Source organism: Malaclemys terrapin, chromosome 4, assembly GCF_027887155.1.
Source record: "Malaclemys terrapin pileata isolate rMalTer1 chromosome 4, rMalTer1.hap1, whole genome shotgun sequence".
NCBI lineage: Eukaryota > Metazoa > Chordata > Testudines > Emydidae > Malaclemys > Malaclemys terrapin.
The window spans coordinates 2,508,179-2,533,351 of record NC_071508.1 but is presented as its reverse complement, the minus strand read 5'-3'; the positions used below and the strand labels follow the sequence as shown (position 1 = coordinate 2,533,351).

The window sequence follows — 25,173 nt, the reverse complement described above, 5'->3', positions numbered from 1 at the left end:
ACATGGGAGAGTCAAAGGACACCCTGGGTAATAAACAAACTAACCTCAAACTACACTATCTGAACAGAGGGCGAGGTACCAGAAAAATACTTGTAAATGCACATCTGAAATCAACATTTGGGTATTAATGTTACGTTTTGGGGAGAAGAATTTTGACACAGATGTTAAACCTTCTGATAATGCGACTTTTCAATTAATACAGGGGGTGGATAGATGGTTAGATGGGTGGGCAGATGAGAGGTGGGTGGGTATGTACAGGGGGTGGCTGGATAGATGGATGGATGGGTGGGTACATAAGGAGGTGGGTAGGTACATAAGGAGGTGGGTGGATGGATAGATGGGTGGGTAGATAAGGAGGGGGTGGGTATGTACAGGGGGTGGATGGATAGATGGGTGAGTAGATGAGAGGTGGGTAGGTACATAAGGAGCTGGGTGGGTATGTACAGGGGGCAGGTGAATGGATAGATGGGTGGGTAGATGAGAGGTGGGTGGGTATGTACAGCAGGTGGATGGATGGATAGATGGTTGGGTAGATGAGAGGTGGGTATGTACAGGGGGTGGATGGTTGGCTAGATGGGTGGGTAGATGGGAGATAGGTGGGTATATAAGGAGGTGGATGGTTATGTACAGAGGGTGGATAGGAGATGGGTGGGTACGTAAGGAAGTGGGTGGGTAGATGAGAGGTGGGTGGGTACATAAGGAGGCGGATGAGTATGTACAGAGGGTGGATGGATGGATAGATGGGTGGGTACGTAAGGGTTGGTATGTACAGGGGGTGGGTGGATGAATGGATGGATAGACGGGTGGGTAGATGAGAGGTAGGTGGGTACATAAGGAGGCGAGTGGGTATGTACAGGTGGTGGGTGGATGGATAGATGGGAGGTGGGTGGGTATGTACAGGGGGTGGGTGGGTGGGTGGATAGATGGGTGGGTAGATGGGAGGTGGGTGGGTATGTACAGGGGATGGATGGATGGGTGGGTAGATGGGAGGTGGGTGGGTATGTACGGGGGTGGGTGGATGGATGGATAGATGGGTGGGTAGATGAGAGGTGGATGGGTATGTATAGGGGTGGGTGGATGGATGGATAGATGGGTGGGTAGATGGGAGGGTATGTACAGGGAGTGGGTGGGTGGATAGATGGGTGGGTAGATGAGAGGTGGATGGGTATGTATAGGGGGTGGGTGGATGGATGGATAGATGGGAGGGTACGTAAGGTGGTGGATTGTGGGTATTTACGTGACTGGAGGAAGTGAGAACTAGGCAGACATGATGAGATGGATGGATGAGGACAGACACACAGATGCTCAGAGTAGTGACTGGAGCTCCTGGGATGCAACCATCCTGCGGTTGGTGCGGGGAAATGGGCTCTGGTGCCAGGGAGGCAGAGGACTGGGTCCCAGCCTTGAGATTCTGAGGTTTAATAATGAATATTGAGCCTTCTGAGAAACTCATATCCCAACTGGGTTGGGCTGGGAGCCAGGATTCCTGGGTTCTCTCCCCAGCTCTGGGAGGGGAGTGGGGTCTAGTGGTCAGAGCAGGGGCGGGCATCTGGGACTCCTGGGTTCCATTTGAGACTCTACCAATGTAATTTACATGTAAACCAGTGTCAGGCCATTTACCCATCTATAAAATGGGCATCTCAAATCTATTGAAGGGAAATTGCGTTAATTAATGTTCTTTAGTCTATGAGGGACTTCTCCACCTCAAACCCACCTAGTCTGGTTTCAGGGACACCTCGGCCAATCAGGGCACAGTTTCTATTCCTTCAGGCAAGAGGGCAAATTCTTCTCGGGGGTCAAGCCAATTTCCCGTCTGCGGTCAGGGGAAGTCCGCGGGGCTCAGAGGCTCTCAGATGCGGAAAGGTAGAGGAACCATTAGGCCATGTAGTTTGATCTCCTACATAGCCCAAGCCAGAGAAGTTCACTCAGTGATTTCCGCCAAGAGCGCACAGCTTGTAGGGTGACTGTCCAGCGTTGCCTGTGATCCCAAGTCACTGAGAAGGCATCACAGTGGTCTGGAAGTGGGGCAGTATGTATGGGGGTGACCAGATAGATGGATGGGGGATAGACAGATGGGTAGCGGTATACAGGGTTGAGTAGATAGATAGATAGATGGGGGGATGTGGATGGATAGATACTAGGGCCATCAAGCAATTCTAAAAAGATAATCATAATTAATCATGCAATTAATTGCATTGTTAAACAATCCTAGAACACCATTTATTTAAATATTTTGGATGCTTTCTACATTTTCAAATATATTCCCTTCAATTACAACACAGATTAAAGTGTACAGGGCTCACTTTATATTTGATTACAAATATTTGCACTGTAAAAAACAAAATAAATAATATATTTCAATTCACTTAATACAAGTACTGTGGTTCAATCTCTTTATCATGAAAGTGGAACTTACAAATGTAGAATTATGTACAAAAAGATAACTGCATTCAAAAATAAAACAATGCCAAACTTTAGAGTCTACAAGTCCATTCAGTCCTGGTCAGCCAATTACTCAGACGAACAAGGTTGGTTACAATTTGCAGGAGATAATGCTGCCTGCTTCTTATTTACAACGTCACCTGAAAGTGAGATCAGGTGTTCTCATGGCACTGTTGTAGCCAACATCGCAAGATATTTCTGTGCCAGATGCGCTAAAGATTCATAGGTCCCTTCATGCTTCAACCAGCCTTCCCGAGGACACGCGTCCATGCTGATGACGGGCTCTGTTTGATAACAATCCAAAGCAGTGCAAATGACGCATGTTCATTTTCATTACCTGAGTCAGATGCCACCAGCAGAAGGTCGATTTTCTTTTTCGATGGTTCGGGTTCTGTAGTTTCCTCATCAGAGGGTTGTTCTTTTAAGACTTCTGAAAGCATGCGCCACACCTCATCCTGCTGATTTTGGAAGGCACTTCAGATCTTGCATCGAGTGCGGTACTATCTTTAGAAATCTCACATTGGTACCTTCTTTGCATTCTGTCAAATCTGCAGTGAGTGTGTTCTTAAAATGAACATGTGCTGGGTCCTCATCCAAGACTATGGCAGAATGAGGGTAAAATAGAGCTGGAGACATACAATTCTTCCCCCAAGGAGTTCAGTCACAAATTTAATTAGCACATTTTTTTTTAACGAGCATTATCAGCATGGAAGCACGTCCTCTGGAATGGTGGCCGAAGCATGAAGGGGCATACGAATGTTTAGCATATCTGGCATGTAAATACCTTGCGACACCGGCTACAAAAGTGCCATGTAAACGCCTGTTCTCACTTTCAGGTGACATTGTAAATAAGAAGCAGGCAGCATTATCTCCCGTAAATGTAAACAAACGTGTTCGTCTGAGCGATTGGCTGAACGAGAAGTAGGACTGAGTGGACTTGTAGGCGCTAAAGTTTGACATTGTTTTGTTTTTGAGAGCAGTTATGGAACAAAAAAAATTTACATTTATAAGTTGCACTTTCATGATAAAGAGATGGCACTACAGTACTTGGAGGTGAATTGAAAAGTACAATTTCTTTTATCATTTTTACAGAGCAAATATTTGCAATAAAAATAACATAAAGTGAGCCCTGTACACTTTGAATTCTGTGTTGTAATTTAAATCAATATATTTGAAAATGTAGAAAAAAAGATTAAAAAAAGTAATAAATGTCAATTGTATTCTATTAACAGTGCGATTAAAACGGTGATTAATCACAATTAATTTTGAGTTAATCATGTGAATTGACTGTGATTAATCGACAGCTCTAATAGATACATACAGGGGTGGATGGATAGATGGGTATCTATGGGGTTGGATGGGTGGGTATGTAAAGGAAAGGATGGACAGACACATGGAGGGATATACACAAGGCTGGGTGGGCATGTCCAGGGAGGGAGGGATGGACAGACACAGGAATGGATGGGTACCGTCCAGGGCAGGGGGGATGGATATCTATGGGGATGTCTGTTAGATTAAAGAGACAGACTGTAATTACTAAGGGCCTGTCAAAATATGTTCTCATAACAAGTTGCACTTTATCTAGCGGGGCTGTGAGCTCCTCAGGGCAGGGACTGGCCCCAACGGGGGCCCTGCAGTGCCCAGCCTGAAAGCAGCCCCGATCTTGGCTGGGGTCTGTGCGGCACCTGCGAGCGCCCCCCCCCCACCTCCCCAAGAACCAAGCAAAACCAAAAAAGTAGAAAACAAAACCCAAAACGATATAAAAAATGAATATTTTTTCCGGCAACATAAAGAAAAAAAACAAAAAATTAAAATAAAATAATAAAAAAAACCAACAATTTTATTTTGCATTTTTTTGGAAGAAAATGGAAGGGGGGGGGGGGGAGAATATAAACAGGCTTAAGACCAAAACCACAATTTCTTTTTTTGATTTTGTTTTTTTCTTTTTTATCGCAAACAGTATAGTACAATGCAGAACACCTGAAGTCAGGCTCCGAGTCGGTTTTTTCCGGTCCACCCTTGCTCTGAGCGGCTGTCAGGGCTCACAGAGGGGCTGGCCCAAAGGAGAACTGGGGAGGGGGGCGGGTGGTAGGAGAGGTTGGTTATTTCTGAAACCCAGGGAGGGTGGGGGAAGGGAAAACTTTGGTCCTTGGCTGGGGTTGGAGTCAGTCTAGAGGGAAACCGGGGGGGGGGAACGACGACCAGGAAACGTGTGAGAACGATGTCGCTATCTAGTGGCTGCAGCTCACACAGCGGATGCGATTCCCAGCACAGCGAGGGGAGAGATTCGTCTTTAAGGTGGCTCCCGGGGGAAATGGGTGGGGGGATCCGTGGGCGTCTGGGTTACCCTAGGAGGAACGTGGGGGCGACCAGGGCTGAGCAGGGGAAGGGTTTGTGTCTCTGGGTAGGGGCCGGCTCACTCACTGGGGAAACTGGCTCGGTTCAGAGGGAAGCTCTCTGTATGTAGGATGTCTGTCTGTCTATGGGATCGCCACATGGGTCTGTCTGTCTACTGGACCTGTCTACGGGATCACCACGTGTCCGTCTGTCTGGGGGATCTCTCTGAGGGACTGCCGCGTGTCTGTGGGATCTGTCTGTGGGATCGCCCTGTCCGTCCGTCCATCTGGGGGATCTCTCTGAGGGACTGCCACGTGTCTGTGGGATCCAACCATGGGATCGCCACGTCCATCCGTCCATGGGATCGCTGTGTCCATCTGTCTCTCTCTCTCTAGGTTCTGCCCGTCTGTCTGTGGGACCCGTCCGTCTCTCAGCTCCATCCGTCTGACCTTCCCAATACTCCCCCCTCTGCCCCACCCCGTAGCAGCAGCGGTTAAGCCCAACGTGCCTGGTGGGATTTTCGCTCTAATATTTAAACTTTCTTTCTTTTAAACCTGAGGCATTTTCCATAAAAACATCCACTGAAAATGAACCAAGGCAGAGCCAGGCTGAACCCGGGGACCCCCGCCCCCGATCCTGGGGAGGGAGGGAGGGTTATCCAAGCCCCGGCCCCGCCAGGAGGAAAGGGTCCGCATGGAGTGTGTGACGCTCGAAGGAACAGGGAGAACTGGACAGGAACGGGGAGTCACTGATGGGGGGGGCGCTATGGGGGAACTCCCCCCCCCTCCAGATTCCTCTTAACCCTTTACAGCCAGCATCCCAACTGATGGGGGGGGGCACGCCTCAAAAGAGACCCAGCCTTGAGGATCCCCCATCAAGCCCCACAGACATCCCCCACCACCAGCTCTACGCTGCCCCCCAGCACCAACAGATCGCCGCCCCCTGGGAGAGGATGCCCCAGGGGATTGGGGGGGGATGACCCCCCCGACATTTCCTTGGCCTTTAAACACTGAACAGAAACAAAAATGGGGGAGGGGCAGGAAATACCTTTTTCTTTGCATCTTTCGCCTCCGACGACAGAACCTACAGCTACGATTCAAGTAACGCGTTAGCCGGGGGTGCGGGGGGAAGGTTTCAAGTATCAAAAGAAAGGTCGCCTGCCCCGCCCCCCAACCTCCCAGATGCGCAGGGGGACGGCTGCCCCCCAACAGCTGCCCCACAGAGAGAGGATGCCACCCTCCCCCTCCCCCAGCTGCCCAAATCTGGGACTGGGGAGGGGGTCTCCCCACTGCCAGCCCGCCCCACCACACCCCTCAAACCAAAGTGGAACTGATCATGTGCACCCCGTATGGGGGGGGATCTGATGAGCCTGACACCCCTCTCCTTGGGGCCCGGACCAGGGTGCCCCCCACCCCCTCCCCTGATCCACAGGTAGAACCGCTGCCCTGCCGCGCAAAGCCACGCCCCCTTCCCCCAAGTGGGAGGAGCAAGGGGGAAGCGTAACCGTTTCGAAAAAGGAGGTTCAAGTTTTGGGGCCGGAGAGGGGGATCCGAGCCACCTCCCCACTCAAGCTGAAGGGGGAGGGGCATTAGGAGGGCCCCCTATCCCGGGAGGAAATCCAGACGCTGCCCCCGCAAGTGGTTATTTAAAGCTGGTGGATCTGAGGGGGGGGCAGGGCATCGGGCGTGGGCGGGGCTGCCCCCAGGGAGTGTGTGGGGGTGGGGATAAACCATCAGTGCTAGAGCCCCCCCCACAGAGGTGGTGCGGTGGTGGTTGGGGGGGTGCCCAGATCCAGTAGCCACACACTTGGCAACGGATACAACCAATTCCAAAGGCAGCACACTGAGGAGCTGGGGGAGGGGGGGCGATTTTTTAAAGGGGGGAGGAGATGTGCCCACCAGTACCAGTGCACCCCTCCCCCCGGAATCCTGGCTTCCACACCCTCCCCCCAGGGGCAGTACCAACTCCAATCAGCCCCCCCCAGACACCCCCAAATGGGATCCCCTCCCAAATCAGAGATGGGTGGAAAGCGGGTCCCCCTTGGCTCCCTCCCTGCCCTGGAAGGCCCCCGGCCCCCCCATGATTCAGTGCATGGCTTTAGTAAAAGGTCTCTCTTCAAGTCTCTGGCGCAGCCTGGCCCCGCCCGGCTATTAGCTGTCTTTGATCAGCAATTTCTCCTCGGGGCAGCGGAAGGGGGGCCCGGCAGGCGGGGGGGCCGGGGGCCCGGAGTCCTCGCAGAAGCGGGCGCAGCCCTCGGGGGTGACGTGGCGGCAGGAGCGCAGATCGATGCGGGAGAGGCGCGGGCAGCGTCGGAAGAGAGGCAGACACTGGTCCGTCAGGCGGTTACACCCTGCGGGGAGAGGGAAGGAGAATGAGATGAGACCCAGGGCCTTGGCCCTCTAGGGGGCGCCAGTCCGTAATAGTACGTGTGTCCATCAGACAGTCCCGGGCTGGGCTGGCAGGGGCTGCAGGTCAGGAATGTGGGGCCCCGGCAGAGCTGGGGGGGGGGGGGGGCAGGGCTGGGCTAGCAGGGGCTGCGGGTCGGGAGTGAGGGGCACCAGCAGAGCTGGGGGGGCCCAGGGCTGGGCTAGCAGGGGCTGCGGGTCGGGAGTGAGGGCACCGGCAGAGCTGGGGAGGCCCAGGGCTGGGCTAGCAGGGGCTGCGGGTCGGGAGTGAGGGGCACCAGCAGAGCTGGGGGGAGCCCAGGGCTGGGCTAGCAGGGGCTGTGGGTTGGGAGTGAGGGGCCCCGCGGAGCTGTGGGGGTGAGGGGGCTAGCAGGGGCTGTGGGTCAGGAGCGAGGGGCCCCGGCAGAGCTGGGGGTGTGGGGGAGGCCAGGGCTGGGCTAGCAGGGGCTGCGGGTCGGGAGTGAGGGGCCCCGGCAGAGCTGGGGGGGCGGGCAGGGCTGCGGGTCGGGGGTTGGGAGTGAGGGGCACCGGCAGAGCTGGGGGGGGCAGGGCTGGGCTGGGCTGGCAGGGGCTGTGGGTTGGGGATGAGGGGCCCCGGCAGAGCTGGGGGGGCGGGGGGCTAGCAGGGGCTGCGGATTCAGGGTGCGGGGCCCGGCAGTGCCAGGGGGCAGGAGCTCACCAGAGAGGTTGATCTCGGCGAGGCTGTCGCGGAGGGGGGAGTTAGCAGCGGTCAGCAGGTTGACGGACTGGTCACCCACGTGGTTGCAGTGGCTCAGGTCCAGCTTGGCGAGCTGGGGCGTGTGGCGGACGACGAGGCGCAGCGAGGAGTCGGTGATGTCCAGCCCCGACAGGCGCAGCTCGGACACATTCTGCAGCCGGCCCCGGCTCTCGGTCTGACCTGGGGGAGCAGGGACAGGTCGGCTCCCTGCAGCACACCGCCCCCTGGTGCCGCGCTGGGGAACAGCACCCCCTAGCACCTACCTGGCTTGCTGTCCGTGGGTGGCAGCAGCAGCTCCCGGAGGTGCGAGTCCTTGACGTCCTCGATCCAGCGCAGGTCGAGCAGCCGCAGCGAGGGGAAGCTGGCGGTGCTCAGCGCCGAGACGGAGCACCACGAGCAGCCCGTCAGGACCAGCTCCCGCAGGCCTGCAGGGGGCAGCAGAGAGGTGCCGCGTCAGGGAGAGAACCCATTTCCCCCGGGCTCTGAGCCACCAGGCCCCACTCCCCTCCCGGAGCTGGGAAAAGAACCCAGGTGTCCTGGCTCCCCGCAGCGCCCCCTACCCTGTAGCCTGTTGATAAGCCACATGAGTTGCTTCTTGGAGATGTTGGTCCAGCTGAGGTCGAGGCTGGCTGGCTGCCGGCGGATGATGCCGCTCAGCATAGACGGGGTGATCGATTTCCGGCGGCTCAGGTCGATGCGGGTCCACAGGCGCTTATCACAGCACCTGGGGGGGCGGGGGTGGAGAAACTTAGAGAGCACCACTACTACAGTCAGTACGGTAGCAGTACCAGCGTCCCACCTATGCCCTAATGCGCGGTCATCCCGTCCAGCACAGCTTTCACCTAGAGCACTAATACAATCAATACGGTAATAGCACCAGCCGCCGCCGCGTCTAATACAATCAATACGGTAGGGATACCAGCTTCTCCCCACTATACTGGTATATAAGGTCCTACTTGATTTGCGATATTGCCGACCCCTAATTCTGTCAGCCGGGAGCCCTGGCTGTGGGCCCCCCCGGGGGCTCCCTCTCTCAGCCACGCCCCCCCCACGTTAATGACTGTAATATAGGTGCATCAAGCTGTCTGGTTATCAAAAAAATAAATCAGCCGGCATCACATAATACTTGTTCCAGCCGCTCTCTGAAATACGCCGCTCTTCTCCGGCTCTTCCAATTACCGCCGTTAATAAAGGTCTGTTAGTACTTTGCCGGGACTTTCCATGTCTTGGCCGTCACCCAGCCGCAAGCATTGCACAAGCATCCCAGAACTCAAGCAGGGCCCCACTTATACAGTCAATACGGTGAGGGGAACAGGCGCCACCGTCTCTAATACAATCAATACGGTAAAGGCACTGGTTTCCAGCCAGTACGCTAATACAGTCAATACGGTACAGTAACCCGGCCCCGCCCTCGTTCCCAGGCAGCAAAGCGCGACCCTGCAGCTCCCCCGTGTGGCCACAGAGACCATTGCACCCTCTGCAGCCTGCAGTGCCCCATGGGACCCACGGCCCCCCCCAGCACCTACTGCCCCACGCTCACTCATGGGACCCCCTCCTCCCGCCCATGGGACCCGCAGCCCCACCCCTGCCCCCCAGGGACCCCCAGCCCCCGGCCTGCCCCCAGAGACCTATCACCCCACATCCCGCCCATGGGACCCACAGCCCCCCGACCCACCCTCCCAGGACCTGCTGTCCCATGGGACTTCTACACCCTGTGCCCAGGGACCCCCCACAGCCCCACACTCCTTCCCCTGCTCCCAGTGACACTCTCCTTCCCCACAGGCTGCAAACCCAGCCCTCGTTTCAGTCCCTGACAGCCCCACACCAGACTCCAGTTAGGGCTCAGGAAAGTGGCCACTCCAACACAGCGCCCCCTAGGGCCGCCCTTGGGCATCAGGGCCAGCCCTGGCTGCCAGGCGAGAGCGTCCCCTGCTAAGCCCCCCACCACACACACGCCCCGCAGCGCCCCCTAGTGGTGCACTTGGGACCTGCATATTGCCCAACGCCCCCTAGTGGTGCACAGGGTTCCTACAGCTTGCCAGCCTCCACCCTGCCCCCTAGTGGCACAGTGGGGTACTTCAACACTCTTCCCAGCACCACAGCGCCCCCTACAGGGACCGGGGGGGTGGGGATTGTAGCTCCTTGGTGCCCCGCAGCGCCCGCCCGCCTGCCGGCGCTTACCATCGGCTCCAGGTCCGACACACCCGCATGCAGACGCAGAGCTCGCGGTAGCTGAGGTGCTGGAAGACGGCCAGCCAGACGTCGCGCTGCATGACGTGGTCCGAGCCGCTGTCCAGGGGCAGTGAGTCCGGCTCGGGGCTGTCGGGGGGCGGGCGCACCACGTGCCGCTCTAACTGCAGCAGGGGCTTGGGGGGCGAGGGCACCAGAGGCCACTGGAGGAACTGAGTCCGGGCCACCATATGCAGGCCTGTCTGCCCGGCCGGCCGCCCGCCCTTCCGGCCCCCGGCCTGCTGCTTGGCTCGCTCGCTCCCCCTGCTGGCAGCTCGGTGGTGGTTCTCTTTCTCCTGACAGTTCGCCCGCGGCCCCTTGGGCTGCTTGCCATTGCGGGCCGCCTCCGAGCCCCCGTTGCGGCCTTCCTCCTCCTCCTCGTCCTCCTCGTCCTCTTCCTCACTGGCGCTGAAGCCGAGGGCGGCCAGGCGCTGGGCCCGGGAGGCGGGCGAGGCGGCCCGGCTGGAGCCCCCGCCCCCACTGGAGCCCTCCGAGCCCCGCGAGTCCGTGTCCGAGTCCGAGTCGGAGCTGGAGCTGGAGCTGCTGCTGTTCTTGACCCGCTCCAACATCTGGCACATCTGCTTGAAGCGCTCCAGCTTTTCCCGCTGGTGAGACTTGTCCGACTGGGCAGAAGGCTCCAGCGGTCCCTGAGGTGCCTTGGTTTTCTATGGGGGAGGGCGGAAAGGGGGATTATGGAAAATGGACCCTTCCGCTCTAGGGGACACCGGCTCGGATCCGGCCCCAGGGCAGGGGACTGGCTGGCTCAGGGGGGCAGGGAATGGGGCATGGACCCTTCCCCTCTAGGGGACACCGGCTCAGATCCGGCCCCAGGGCAGGGGACTGGCTGGCTCAGGAGGGCAGGGAATGGGGCATGGACCCTTCCCCTCTAGGGGACACCGGCTCAGATCCGGCCCCAGGGCAGGGGACTGGCTGGCTCAGGGGGGCAGGGAATGGGGCACGGGGCTTTTCCACTCTAGGGGCTGCCGGCTCCCATCCAACCACAGGCTGGCTCAGGGGGGTGGGGAATGGGACACTGGGCCTCTCCCCTCTAGGGGGTGCCAGCCCCAGTGGGGGCTCCGGTCTGCTCTCACCTCCAGGTCGCTGGGGCCGATCTGGCTCAGGCGGATGGTTGAGTGGGAGATGGAGCCTTTCACCTCCAAGTCGCCGCTCCCCACGCGGCCCCAGCTCGGCAGCGGCTGCAGCTTGTTCCCCTCCGACGGCTGCTCGGAGGCCTGCAGGGGCAGCGAGCGGGGCAGGTCTCAGCGGGGAGGCCAGCGGCAGCAGCCACGGGTCCCGGCCACCAGGACTGCACCCCTCGGGGGAGGCCCACGGGACACCCCCAGCGCTGGGCAGTCCCCACCCCTGATCCCAATGCGCGCCCAAGAGCCCGCCACTGACTAGCCCCAACCTGCGTCTCCAGGGATAATCGGCAGATCCGTCAATATCAGGGATGGAAAAGAAACCGGGGAATGAGACCCGGGGCCTTTCCCCTCTAGGGGGCGCTGGGTCTGATCCAGCCCCAGGCCGGGGGACTGGCTGGCTCAGTGAGGGGAGGAGAGGCGGGGAACGGGACCCGGGGCCTTTCCCCTCTAGGGGGCGCTGGGTCTGATCCAGCCCCAGGCCGGGGGACTGGCTGGCTCAGTGAGGGGAGGAGAGGCAGGGAACGGGACCCGGGGCCTTTCCCCTCTAGGGGGCGCTGGGTCTGATCCAGCCCCAGGCCGGGGGACTGGCTGGCTCAGTGAGGGGAGGAGAGGCGGGGAATGGGACCCGGGGCCTTTCCCCTCTAGGGGGCGCTGGGTCTGATCCAGCCCCAGGCCGGGGGACTGGCTGGCTCAGTGAGGGGAGGAGAGGCGGGGAACGGGACCCGGGGCCTTTCCCCTCTAGGGGGCACTGGTCTCCCCTCCTCCTGGGCACAGAACTGGCTAGCTGGAAGATCAGAGCCACTCACCTTCTTCAAGTGTTTTTCCCGCCCGCCTTTCAACTGCAAGACAGTCAGACAAAGACACAGTTAAACAGAGCCAGGACTCCTGGGTTCTATCCCAGCTCTGGGAGGGGAGTGGTGTCTAGTGGTTAGAGAAGGGGAGACTGGGAGCCAGGACTCCTGGGTTCTCTCCCCAGTTCGGGGAAGGGAGTGGGGTCTAGTGGTTAGAGCATGGGGGACTGGGAGCCAGGACTCCTGGGTTCTGTCCCCAGCTCTGGGACGGGAGTGGGGTCTTGCAGTTGTGGGGCGGGGGTGGCTGGAGCCAGGACTCCTGGGTTCTCTGCCCGGTTCTGAGAAGTGGGGTCTCTGACCTTCTTCTTGGGCCCCATGTCGGGGGGCGGCAGCTCCTTCTCCTTCTTGCGCTTGTGGGCGCTGGCGGGGGGCTCTTCCGTGGGGGGCGGGGCCGGCAGCAGCTTCTTCTTGTGCTGGGCCAACTCGTCCGTCAGCTTCCACCGCACCCCATCCTCCCCGTTGTCCGCCCGGCGCTTCCCGGCCCCATCGCCACCCGAGTCCTGGGGGCAAGAACGGGTGGGTGCCCCTCCCACGGCATGGCCCACTGCGCCCCCCCAAAAAACAGCCCCACCTTGTGGGCAGCCCTCCAGACAGCCCCCACCCCACACTGCAGCTACCCCCAGATCCCTGTCCCCACTCCCTTCCTCCCTTCCCCCATGACTGCCCTTCCAGGTGCCCTGCCCCCTCCACCCAAACACCCCATGACCCCTTCCCCTCCACCCCCACCATCCCAACATCCCACAATTCTCCCAGCCGCCCCCTTGCAGGAAGGATCCTATACCAGGATGGGGAGCCCCCCATATTCCAGCCTAGCCCCCTGAACTTCCACTAATCCACGCCCCTAGAGGGGAAAGGCCCTGGGTCCCATCTCCAGCCCCCCACCCTGAGGCCTAATCCACGCCCCCAGAAGGTAAAGGGCCCAAGTCCGGGGGGCCGGGTACATACCTTGTTGGATTTCCCTTCTCGTTTGCATTTGGGGCACTCCCAGCAGTTGGGAATCTCATTGTTAATCACAGCTTCCGCCTTCCCCATCTGGGCGGACAGACAGACAGACATTCAGCCACCCATCCCGGCCTCGACTCAGCCCCATCGCCGACGAGGGGGGGTCACGGACGCCCTCCCCCATCATGTCAACAGCAGGGAGCGTTCTCCCCACTTCCCCATCGGGGAAACTGAGGCACGGAGCCAGGCTGTGACTTGTCCAAGTCACACAGGGAGTCTTGGGCAGAACCGGTGAGAGAACTCAGGAGTCCTGGCCCCCAGCCCCCCTGCTCTCACCCCTAGACCCCACTCCCCTCCCGGAGCCAGGGAGAGAACCCAGGAGTCCTGGCTCCCAGCCCCCGCTGCTCTCACCACTAGGCCAGTGGTTCTCAACCAGGGGTACGTGTACCCCTGCGGGTACACAGAGGTCTTCCGGGGGTACATCAACTCATCTAGAGATTTACCGAGTTTTACACCAGGCTACATAAAAAGCACTTGTTCCTCCTGGTCTGTACACGACACACTGAAACGCAAGTACAATCTTTCGATTCCAGTTGATTTAGTTTATAATGACATGGTAAAAAGGAGAGTCAGCCGTTTTTCCGTACTAGTGGCTGTGACACTATTCGTATTTTGATGTCTGATTTTCTAAATAAGTTGTTTTTAAGTGAGGTGCAACTTGGGGGAAGGCAAGACAAATCAGCCTCCTGAAAGGGGGACAGGAGCCTGGAAAGGTTGAGAGCCACTGACCTAGACCCCACTCTCCCCTCAGATCCGGGGAGAAAACCCAGGAGTCCTGGCTCCCAGTCCCGCTGCTCTAACCGCCAGCCCCCGCTCCCCTCCCAGACCCAGGGAGAGAACCCAGGAGTCCTGGCTCCCAGGCCCCCCACTCTCACCCCTAGACCCCACTCCCCTCCCAGAGCCAGGCACGAACCCAGGAGTCCTGGCTCCCAGAGGGTGACGCTGGCCGGCCCGGGGGGACGGGGGCGAGCCGGTTAACCCCTGCCCGGGTGGAGCGCTCACCTTGAGGCAGGCGGGATGGACGATCTCATTGCAGATGGAGCACTCCATGAGCGACAGGTTGAACTTTTCCTCCTCCCCCTCCACCGTGTCCTCCTTCCCGGCCTCGCCGCAGAGTAGGCACACGGCCGTGTGAGGCAGGACGGGCTGCGGGCGGCAAGGAGAGGCGCCGGGGCCAGCTGAGCGGCCGGCCCTGCAACCGGGGGGCCCCCCGAGAGAGAGATCAGGGACCCCTAGCGACCCCCTGCCCTGCGCTGAGATGCAGCTGCCTCTGGGGTGGGGCGCGGGGTCCGGTTATATGGGGATCCCTCCCCCAGCACTGTGATGCAGCCACCTCTGAGGTGGGGCACAGGGGCCGATTATATGGGGATCCCTCCCCCAGCACTGTGATGCAGCCACCTCTGGGGTGGGGCACAGGGGCCCGGTTATATGGGGATCCCTCCCCCAGCACTGTGATGCAGCGACCTCTGGTGTGGGCTGCGGAGGCTGGTTTCTGGGGACCCCTGGCACTGTGATGCAGCCACCTCTAGAGCGGGCTGCAGGGGCTGGTTATCCGGGCCCCCCAGCACTGTGACGGGCTCCAGGGGCTGGTTATCCGGGGCCCCCGCCCGCCCCGCCACGCCTCCAGCTCACCGCCGTGCATTGCCTCATGAGGCAGGACTGCTTCATGCGCCCTGGGCCCCCGAACTTCTTCATGTCCTTGCAGAAGTGGCACTCGCCGCACTCCGTCCGCTGGCAGGCCTTGCACTTACGGCACCGCGTCCGGCGCCGGCGAGATCCAGCCCCCGCCCCTTTGCTGGACGACATTGGCTACCTCCCGCTTCAGCTACTCTGCAGGCTGGGGGCAGGGAGACGCCGGGGGTGAGAGGGGAGCCGCGGGCATCGCACAACACCCCCCACTGAGCACCCGCGCAGGGGAAACTGAGGAACAGAGCCCGGCACAATGTCCCACAGGAAGCGATGGAGTAGAACCCAGGAGTCCTGGGCCCCAGCCCCGCTGTTCTAGTGTTCACAGACCCCAACCCTCCCAGAGCTGGGGCTAGAACCCAGAAGTCCTGGCCACCAGCCCCCCTGCTCTAGCCACTAGACCCCACTCCCCTCCCAGAGCTGGGGATAGAACCCAGGAGTCCTGGGGCTAGCCATGCTGTCCAGGATGACAGCCCCACCCGGAGGAGCGAGGGATGGGACAGCAGCCGGCCCAGGGGATGGACCCCAGGTGCCCTGAAGAGCTCAGGCCGGGGGGCTGTGGAGCGGGCCTCACGCTGGTAAAACAGAGCTGGGGACACCAGGAACCCTCACTCACAGCTGGCATCAGATGCCTCCTCCCAGGGACCAGGCAGAGGAACCAAGAGGGCATAGCCAGCCACAGGACTCCTGGGTTCTCTCCCCAGCTCTGGGAGGGCAGTGGGGTCTCACTCCTCCTAGTCTGACCACTAGACCCCACTCCCCTCCCATAACATCCCAGTCTGCGAAAGGTGAAGGGCTGGGAGCTCACAGAACCTCCCCTGGTCAAATACTTCGACAGTTAAAGACTCCAGCTCGTACCCCTAAGATGCAGCTGCCTCTGGGGTGGGGCAGCTGGGGAACAGACGCACAGCGACACTGCAGGATCCCTCTGTCACCCAGGCACCTACAACAGACCCATCTAACCCAGTCTCCCGTCCCCCCCAGCACTGGATCTGACAGTCACACGTTTAATCGGCCTGTATTTGACACTCAAGCACAGCATCAGGGAGTTCCACAGGTCACCACAGCAAGCCAGGCCCCTACCCAATACCCCCTAGACACTAGGCGAAGGTCTGGCCCTAGTGCATGCCTGAGTCTGCAGGGAGCCTGAGACAAGATGGGTATCGACTCTGAAACTTACTGACGGCAGATGAGCCACCAGCACTATTAACAGTTCCACTGTGGTCCCAGACCAAAGACAATTTCAGGGAGGTCTTGTGAGCAGCACAAGGGGACGGAGACCAGAGCCCCGATCGCGCCGGGCCCTGCACGGACCCCGACCGAGACCAGAGCCCCGATCGCGCCGGGCCCTGCACGGACCCCGACCGAGATCAGGGCCCTGATCGCGCCGGGCCCTGCACGGACCCCGACCGAGACCAGAGCCCCGATCACGCCGGGCCCTGCACGGACCCCGACCGAGACCAGAGCCCCGATCACGCCGGGCCCTGCACGGACCCCGACCGAGACCAGAGCCCCCATCGCACCGGGCGCTGCACGGACCCCGACCGAGACCAGGGCCCCAATCGCGCCGGGCCCTGCACGGACCCCGACCGAGACCAGAGCCCCCATCGCACCAGGCGCTGCACGGACCCCGACCGAGACCAGAGCCCCCATCGCACCAGGCGCTGCACAGACCCCGACCGAGACCAGAGCCCCCATCGCACCGGGCGCTGCACAGACCCCGACCGAGACCAGGGCCCCGATCACGCCGGACCCTGCACGGACCCCGACCGAGACCAGAGCCCCCATCGCACCAGGCGCTGCACGGACCCCGACCGAGACCAGAGCCCCCATCGCACCAGGCGCTGCACAGACCCCGACCGAGACCAGGGCCCCGATCACACCGGGCCCTGCACGGACCCCGACCGAGACCAGGGCCCCGATCACGCCGGGCCCTGCACGGACCCCGACCGAGACCAGAGCCCCCATCGCGCCGGGCGCTGCACGGACCCCGACCGAGACCAGAGCCCCCATCGCACCGGGCGCTGCACAGACCCCGACCGAGACCAGGGCCCCGATCACGCCGGGCCCTGCACGGACCCCGACCGAGACCAGGGCCCCGATCACGCCGGGCCCTGCACGGACCCCGACCGAGACCAGAGCCCCGATCGCACCGGGCGCTGCACAGACCCCGACCGAGACCAGGGCCCCAATCGCGCCGGGCCCTGCACGGACCCCGACCGAGACCAGAGGCCCCGTCGCGCTGGGTGCTGCACGGACCCCGACCGAGACCAGAGCCCCCATCGCACCGGGCGCTGCACAGACCCCGACCGAGACCAGGGCCCCGATCACGCCGGGCCCTGCACGGACCCCGACCGAGACCAGAGCCCCGATCGCGCCGGGCCCTGCACGGACCCCGACCGAGACCAGAGCCCCGATCGCACCGGGCGCTGCACAGACCCCGACCGAGACCAGGGCCCCAATCGCGCCGGGCCCTGCACGGACCCCGACCGAGACCAGAGGCCCCGTCGCGCTGGGTGCTGCACGGACCCCGACCGAGACCAGAGCCCCCATCGCACCGGGCGCTGCACAGACCCCGACCGAGACCAGGGCCCCGATCACGCCGGGCCCTGCACGGACCCCGACCGAGACCAGGGCCCCGATCACGCCGGGCCCTGCACGGACCCCGACCGAGACCAGAGCCCCGATCGCGCCGGGCCCTGCACGGACCCCGACCGAGACCAGAGCCCCGATCGCACCGGGCGCTGCACAGACCCCGACCGAGACCAGGGCCCCAATCGCGCCGGGCCCTGCACGGACCCCGACCGAGACCAGAGGCCCCGTCGCACCAGGCGCTGCACAGACCCCGACCGAGACCAGGGCCCCGATCGCGCCGGGCCCTGCACGGACCCCGACCGAGACCAGGGCCCCGATCGCGCCGGGCCCTGCACAGACCCCGACCGAGACCAGGGCCCCGATCGCGCCGGGCCCTGCACAGACCCCGACCGAGACCAGGGCCCCGATCGCGCCGGGCCCTGCACAGACCCCGACCGAGACCAGGGCCCCGATCGCGCGGGACGCTGCACGGACCTCGACCGAGACCAGGGCCCCCATCACGCCGGGCCTTGCATGGACCCCAACCGAGACCAGGAACCCCATCGCGCCGGGCGCTGCATGGACCCCGACCGAGACCAGGGCCCCCATCGCGCCAGGCGCTGCACGGACCCCGACTGAGGCCAGGGCCCCCATCGCGCCAGGCGCTGCACGGACCCCGACCGAGACCAGGGCCCCGATTGCGCCGGGCCCTGCACGGACCCCGACCGAGACCAGGGCCCCCATCATGCCGGGCCCTGCATGGACCCACGGTGAGAAACACACCCTGCCCCCACCAGCTCCCAGTCTAAGCAGACGTGGCAGAGGGATAATCCTGCTTTTATCACAGATGGGGAAACTGAGGCCTAGAAAAATTCAGTAACTTGCCCAGGAACACAGAGGGGGGGTCTCGGCAGACCCAGGAGAGAATCCAGGAGTCCTGGCTCCCAACCCCCCCTCCCTGCTCACAGACACAGGGCTAGAACACAGGAGTCCGGGTTCCCAGCCCCCCCTGCCCTAACTGCTGGCCCCCAGCTGGAAAGCAGCTACTGAAATCGAGAGTTCCTGGGCAGACAGATCAGAGCAAGATACCCCAGCTGCCTCGCACCCCTCGGCCGCCCACAGATCCTCTGGGCCTGTCAGGAACACCCCTGCCCCCCAGATTTCCCCAATGCCCCTTAACCCCTCCCCCACTGTCAGCTTCCCTCCACAGCCCCAATCCCACCCCCCATGCTACTGTGATCAGCAAAGAAAACAGAATAAGGAAATTGTTATCAGTGGAGCAGGGGCGAGGAGGGGCCCAGGGCTGGGCTAGCATGGGGCTGTGGGTCGGGAGTGAGGGGCATCGGCAGAGTTGGGGGGCAGGGCTGGGCTAGCAGGGGCTGCGGGTCGGGAGTGAGGGGCACCGGCAGAGCTGGGGGGGGCAGGGCTGGACTAGCAGGGGCTGCGGGTCGGGAGTGTGGGGCACCGGCAGAGCTGGGGGGGCAGGGCTGGGCTGGCAGGGGCTGCGGGTCGGGAGTGAGGGGCACCGGCAGAGCTGGGGGGGCAGGGCTGGGCTAGCAGGGGCTGCGGGTTGGGAGTGAGGGGCACCGGCAGAGCTGGAGTGGGGCAGGGCTGGGCTAGCAGGGGCTGCGGGTCGGGAGTGAGGGGCACCGGCAGAGCTGGGGGGGGCAGGGCTGGGCTAGCAGGGGCTGCCGGTCGGGAGTGTGGGGCACCGGCAGAGCTGGGGGGGCAGGGCTGGGCTGGCAGGGGCTGCGGGTCGGGAGTGAGGGGCACCGGCAGAGCTGGGGGGGGCAGGGCTGGGCTGGCAGGGGCTGCGGGTCGGGAGTGAGGGACACCGGCAGAGCTGGGGGGGCAGGGCTGGGCTGGCAGGGGCTGCGGGTCGGGAGTGAGGGGCACCGGCAGAGCTGGGCGGGGACAGGGCTGAACTGGTAGGGGCTGCGGGTTGGGAGTGAGGGGCACCGGCAGAGCTGGGGGGGGCTGGGCTGGCAGGGGCTGCGGGTCGGGAGTGAGGGGCACAGGCAGAGCTGGGGGGGGGGGGCAGGGCTGGGCTGGCAGGGGCTGCGGGTCGGGAGTGAGGGGCACCGGCAGAGCTGGGGGGGCAGGGCTGGGCTGGCAGGGGCTGCGGGTTGGGAGTGAGGGGCACCGGCAGAGCTGGGGGGGCAGGGCTGGGCTGGCAGGGGCTGCGGTTCGGGAGTGAGGGGCACAGGCAGAGCTGGGGGGGCAGGGCTGGGCTGGCAGGGGCTGCGGGTCGGGAGTGAGGGGCACAGGCAGAGCTGGGGGCGGGCAGGGCTGGGCTGGCAGGGGCTGCGGGTCGGGAGTGAGGGGCACCGGCAGAGCTGGGGGGGGCAGGGCTGGGCTAGCAGGGGCTGCGGGTCGGGAGTGAGGGGCACCGGCAGAGCTGGGGGGGGGCAGGGCTGGGGGGGGCGAGGGGGCTGTGGGTCGGGAGTGAGGGGCACAGGCAGAGCTGGGGGGGGCAGAGCTGGGGGGGTAAGGGGGCTGCGGGTCGGGAGTGAGGGGCACCGGCAGAGCGGGGGGGGGCAGGGCTGGGCTGGCAGGGGCTGCGGGTTGGGAGTGAGGGGCACCGGCAGAGCTGGGGGGGCAGGGCTGGGCTGGCAGGGGCTGCGGGTCGGGAGTGAGGGGCACCGGCAGAGCTGGGGGGGGGGCAGGGCTGGGCTGGCAGGGGCTGCGGGTCGGGAGTGAGGGGCACCGGCAGAGCTGGGGGGGCACAGCTGGGGGGGCGAGGGGGTTGCGGGTCGGGAGTGAGGGGCACCGGCAGAGCTGGGGGGGGCAGGGCTGGGCTAGCAGGGGCTGCGGGTCGGGAGTGAGGGGCACCGGCAGAGCTGGGGGGGCACAGCTGGGGGGGCAGAGCTGGGGGGGCGAGGGGGCTGCGGGTCGGGAGTGAGGGGCACCGGCAGAGCTGGGGGGGCACAGCTGGGGGGGCAGAGCTGGGGGGGCGAGGGGGCTGCGGGTCGGGAGTGAGGGGCACCGGCACGGTCCCCCCCACACACAGCGTCTGAGCCCCCCCCCACCTACCTGGCCCGGCATCCTGCGGCCGGGGCCCGCCCCTGGCCCGGCGGGGGGGCTGGGCGGGGGGGACCGGGGCCAGCCCCCCCCAGGCCCCCTGCCCGGGGTGACACACGAGCCAGATTGAGCCCGACACAGCCCAGCGCGTCCCCACCGGCTATTGCTTCCCCGGGAAATCGCGCAGGGAAAGTTTGGTTCCTGGGTCGCCCCCCCCCCCCCCGCCATCCCGCTGCCCCCCGAGATCGCCGGAGCCGCCCCCCGCTTTGCATCCTGCCCCCCCCGGTCTGTCCGCAGCCCCCCCCAATGCACCCCGGGGGGGGACGAATAAATCCTGCCACCACAAAGGGGACTGGCCGAGGGGGAGGGGCCCCCAGCCCCCCTCATGCTCGGTGATCTAAGGGGGGCCCCCAATTGCCCCCGGCCCCCCAGCTTTGGCTCCGATCTCCAGCCCCCTCGTCCCCCCAATGCTTGTAGGGCTCTGCTCCCTGCCGGGCCTGCGGTGGGGCAGCTCCCGAAACCAGCCTGTGCCCCTTCCTCCCCCCCTATGTCTGCACCCCACAGCCCCGGGGAGCCCCCCCGAAAGGCAGCCGGGCTGGGGGGAGTAGGGCCGGGAGGGGGGGGCTGGGGAAACCAGCCAGATCTCAGCGGAGGCAAAGAAACTTACCAGGAATCCCGGCTCGGCCTGGCCCCTTCCCAGGCACCGACCCACCCCTCCCTGGGGTGGCTCTGGGTTTTTTGGGGGGTGGGGGGGTCCCCCAGAGACTTGGAGGGGAGGGGGAGCCGCTTACCTGCTGGGTAGCCATGGGGCTGCGTGGGATCCGCCGTGGGTCACGGTCTCTTCCATGGGGGGGTGGTGGTGTGGGGTGGGGTGGGGAAGAAACTGCAACCAACCCAGACTTTTGTTTCCTTGGGCCCTACGGCGTGGGGGGCGGGTGGGTTGGGGGGGCTCGGAGGCGGCCTCTGAGGTGCAAAGTGGGGCACCCCCCCCTCGCCTCAACCTGACCCCCACCCCAACCTGACCCCCACCCCCTTTACCCTTCACGGTTCTCTTGTCCTTGGAGGAGGAAGGGGAGCCGATGCCGAGTGCACCCCCTCTCTCCAGACCCCCCGGGGGCACCCCCAAATCCTCAGCACCTCCTGGGCTTTTTAGGGGGGGGTCTGAGCTGCCCAACCCCTCCCAAAGAGGGACCAGGTCCCCCCCCTCCTCCCAACCCCCCCAATAGGAATCAAGGTCCCCCCCTTTCCAACCCACCCCAAGTAGGGCTCAGCCGCCCCCCTCTTTCCAAGCCGCCCCCCCCAATAAGAAGCAGGGCCCCCTCTTTGCAACCCCCCCACCCCAATAGGGAGCAGGTCCCCTGCTCTTTCCAAGCCCCCTCCCCCCGCTTAGGGAGCAGCCCCCCCCCCAACAGGGCTCAGACCCGCCCCCGCTCCTCAAGCTGCTGCCCCCCACCAATAAGGGGGTTCGCCTCCCTTTTTAGGGGGGGCTTTGCCCCTTCCTATCCTGCCTGCCCCCCTCGGGGGAGTCTGTGGGTCCCCCCAGCTGAAGAGGGGGAGCTCAGCCCCCTCTCTGCCCCCCCTAATTTAAGGATCTAGCCTGGGGGGGTCCTGCGCTGCCCCAAGCCCCCCCCCACACATATGGGGGCGGGGCCTAAGCTGCCTTCCTCGTTTCCCCCTCCCCCCACTCGGGCTGGCTCGTGCGGGGGGGAGGGGCTGTCCCAGCCCCCCCTAAAAATGCAGAGCGAGGGAGGGGTGCAGCTCCTGGGAGGGGGGGCTGGGCCCCAAGGCTGCTGTTCTTCTCCTGCTTCGGCTGCTGCTGCCCCCTCCTGCAGCCTGGCTCATCCCCCTCCCCTCCCCCTCTCAACCCCGCAAACACACAAAACCCATCATGGCGGCCCGGAGCCAGCCCAGGCCCGCGCGCTGCCTCATGGGAGACGTAGTTCCCCCGCCACCAGGCCGCGTTCGTTCCGAATGGGAGAACTGGCGTGTTTGGACTACTGGGGTCATGGCGGCGCAGGGAAGCCGGGCCCGCGCAACGCCTCATGGGAGTTGTAGTTCCTCACCCTCTCCTCTGAGGCGCGTTCATGTCTATGGGGAAGGGGGGAATGTTTGGACTACAAGTGTCATGGTGGCGCAGGGAGTCTGGGTTCTCGCGCTGCCTCATGGGAGATGTAGTTTATTTGGCTACCTCCGCGCCCTGGTGTTTTCCTATGAGGGAAAAGAGTGTTTGGTCCAAAAGTGTCATGGCAGCGCAGGGGTGAGGTGGGCGGTGGGCCCTCGCGCTGCCTCTTGGGAGATATAGTTCCCCACCCCACTGAGCCCATTTATGTCCGGGGAGGAGGGCATGTTTGGACTACAAGTGTCATGGCGGCACAAAACAACGACTCATGGGAAATGTAGTTCTTCAGCCACCCAAGTCCCAGTCATTTCTAAATGGATGGGGACATGTTTGGACTACAAGTGCCATGGAGGCGTGAGGGGGAGGATGCGCAATGCCTCATGGGAAAGGTAGTTTTTGACACCCCTCCCCCCAAAAGGAGCCCTTTTGTTCTTTCAGGGAAGTGGGAGATGTTTAAATTACAATTGTCATTGCAGTGCAGCCAGGCTCATGCCTGGCAAGGCCTCATGGGACATGTGGTCCTCACACCCTCCTGGACTACAACTAACATGGCAGAGCTGTCCACGCACGGCCTCATGGGATTTGTAGTCTTTCCCCTTCCCCTATGATATCTGGAAAGCAAAGAGGAGAAAACTGGACTACAACCACCATGGAGGCTCAGGGGTGGGGAGGGGAAAATTCCACATTTGCCATTGAGTTAAAGCTGGGTTGTAGGAGGAAAGGGCCTTATGGGAATTGTAGTCCAGTTCCCCTGCCCCAGCCCCCATTCATCTCAAACAGCATTCACTCCCAGCCCCTGCCTGCCCCCTTGACCCTATTCCCCTCCCAGAGCTGAGAACAGAACCCAGGAATCCTGGATCTCAGCCCCTGCTCTAACCCACTACATTCCACCTCCACCTGGCGTTGGCAACAAGACAAAATTCTGCCACCCTCATTCACTATGGCAGGACTAGCCAGGGAGTAACATTACTCCGCAATTTCTGTGGCGTTACCAGCCCCAAGCGCTCAGAAATTGCGACCGAAGCCACCACAAATCGCCAGCTCAGTGTGGCAAATCATGAGATTTCATAAATGAAATAATATCTCCCGTACTTGTTAGTTGCCTTCTTGGTTGAGCGCCGATAGGGCTTTTCTCCAACAACACGGACTAAACAATAATTATTTGGCTCTTTTAAAGGCAAAAAGAATTTTTTCACGTGACTCCAGAAGCTTGAGGCATTATGGGGGGGGCGGGGACGGGAAGATTCCTGATTAAATGGTTGCATGCGGCTCAGGATCTGTTCCTGGATCAAAATCGTGCGAAGATAGCTGTAACCCTGACCTGAAGTGTCCCTCCCGAGCAGAGTGCTGATGTGACAAAAGTATTTCACCACTTTGCTATAGCCGCTGACTCTGTTAATTCTTCCCGGCAGCGTGTGGCTTTCAAAAGCAACAGAAAAACCTCATTCTGATCCAATGAGGAGTGACTCCATTTTCAGGGCCAGACTCTGAGCTCGGTGACCCTGGTGTAAACCCAGACAGAGCCGAATCTACCCCAAGATTAACTCCGGATCGGAAACTGGCCTTCCTGGTGCGCTGACCAAGAATAACAATTCAATCAACGCTGAAACTCAAGTCGACAAGAGTATTCCTGGAGTTAAAACTGAAGACAGGGATAAGTGGTGGTCAGATCTCGCAGCATGTGCTTCAAACAAGTCCTTCATTCGAGAAGTAAAAGTCTACTCACTTGCAGCACCGGGGTCAGCCTGCACTGGAAAGGGAGAGCGCCCCCGACTGAGCCCTACCCCACAGCTCCCCCTAGCGCCGCACTGGGGCCAGCCCTGACTGCCAGGGGAGAGCGCCCCCCACTGAGCCCTACCCCACAGCGCCCCTTAGCGCCGCACTGGGGCCAGCCCTGACTGCCAGGGGAGAGCGCCCCCGACTGAGCCCTACCCCACAGCGCCCCCTAGCGCCGCACTGGAGCCAGCCCTGACTGCCAGGGGAGAGCGCCCCCGACTGAGCCCTACCCCACAGCGCCCCCTAGCGCCGCACTGGGGCCAGCCCTGACTGCCAGGGGAGAGCGCCCCCCACTGAGCCCTACCCCACAGCGCCCCCTAGCGCCGCACTGGGGCCAGCCCTGACTGCCAGGGGAGAGCGCCCCCTACTGATCCCCCGCTCCCTGCAGCACAGCGCCCCCTAGCGCCGCACTGGGGCACTGGGGCCAGCCCTGACTGCCAGGGGAGAGCGCTCCCTGCTGATCCCCCGCTCCCTGCAGCACAGCGCCCCCTAGCGCCGCACTGGGGCCAGCCCTGACTGCCAGGGGAGAGCGCCCCCTACTGAGCCCTACCCCACAGCGCCCCTTAGCGCCGCACTGGGGCCAGCCCTGACTGCCAGGGGAGAGCGCCCCCTACTGAGCCCTACCCCACAGCGCCCCTTAGCGCCGCACTGGGGCCAGCCCTGACTGCCAGGGGAGAGCGCCCCCTACTGAGCCCTACCCCACAGCGCCCCCTAGCGCCGCACTGGGGCACTGGGGCCAGGCCTGACTGCCAGGGGAGAGCGCCCCCTGCTGATCCCCCGCTCCCTGCAGCACAGCGCCCCCTAGCGCCGCACTGGGGGCGGCCCTGGCTGCAGGGGGCAGCGCTCCTTCTCTCCACGGCTGAGTGAAGGG

General features: G+C 62.7%; 1 protein-coding gene across 1 annotated transcript; it reads right to left on the bottom strand.

The window, feature by feature from the left end:
- Positions 1 to 4,256: 4,256 nt before the first annotated feature.
- Positions 4,257 to 21,336, bottom strand: FBXL19 (F-box and leucine rich repeat protein 19). The gene is given in 14 exon segments (XM_054028716.1): positions 4,257 to 7,129; positions 7,864 to 8,082; positions 8,166 to 8,327; positions 8,463 to 8,626; positions 10,084 to 10,310; positions 10,312 to 10,424; positions 10,613 to 10,796; positions 11,223 to 11,363; positions 12,080 to 12,112; positions 12,424 to 12,624; positions 13,070 to 13,156; positions 14,129 to 14,272; positions 14,759 to 14,963; positions 21,199 to 21,336. Coding segments are annotated over 13 exon segments (2,049 nt in total). The 5' UTR covers positions 14,933 to 14,963; positions 21,199 to 21,336; the 3' UTR covers positions 4,257 to 6,929.
- Positions 21,337 to 25,173: the final 3,837 nt, after the last annotated feature.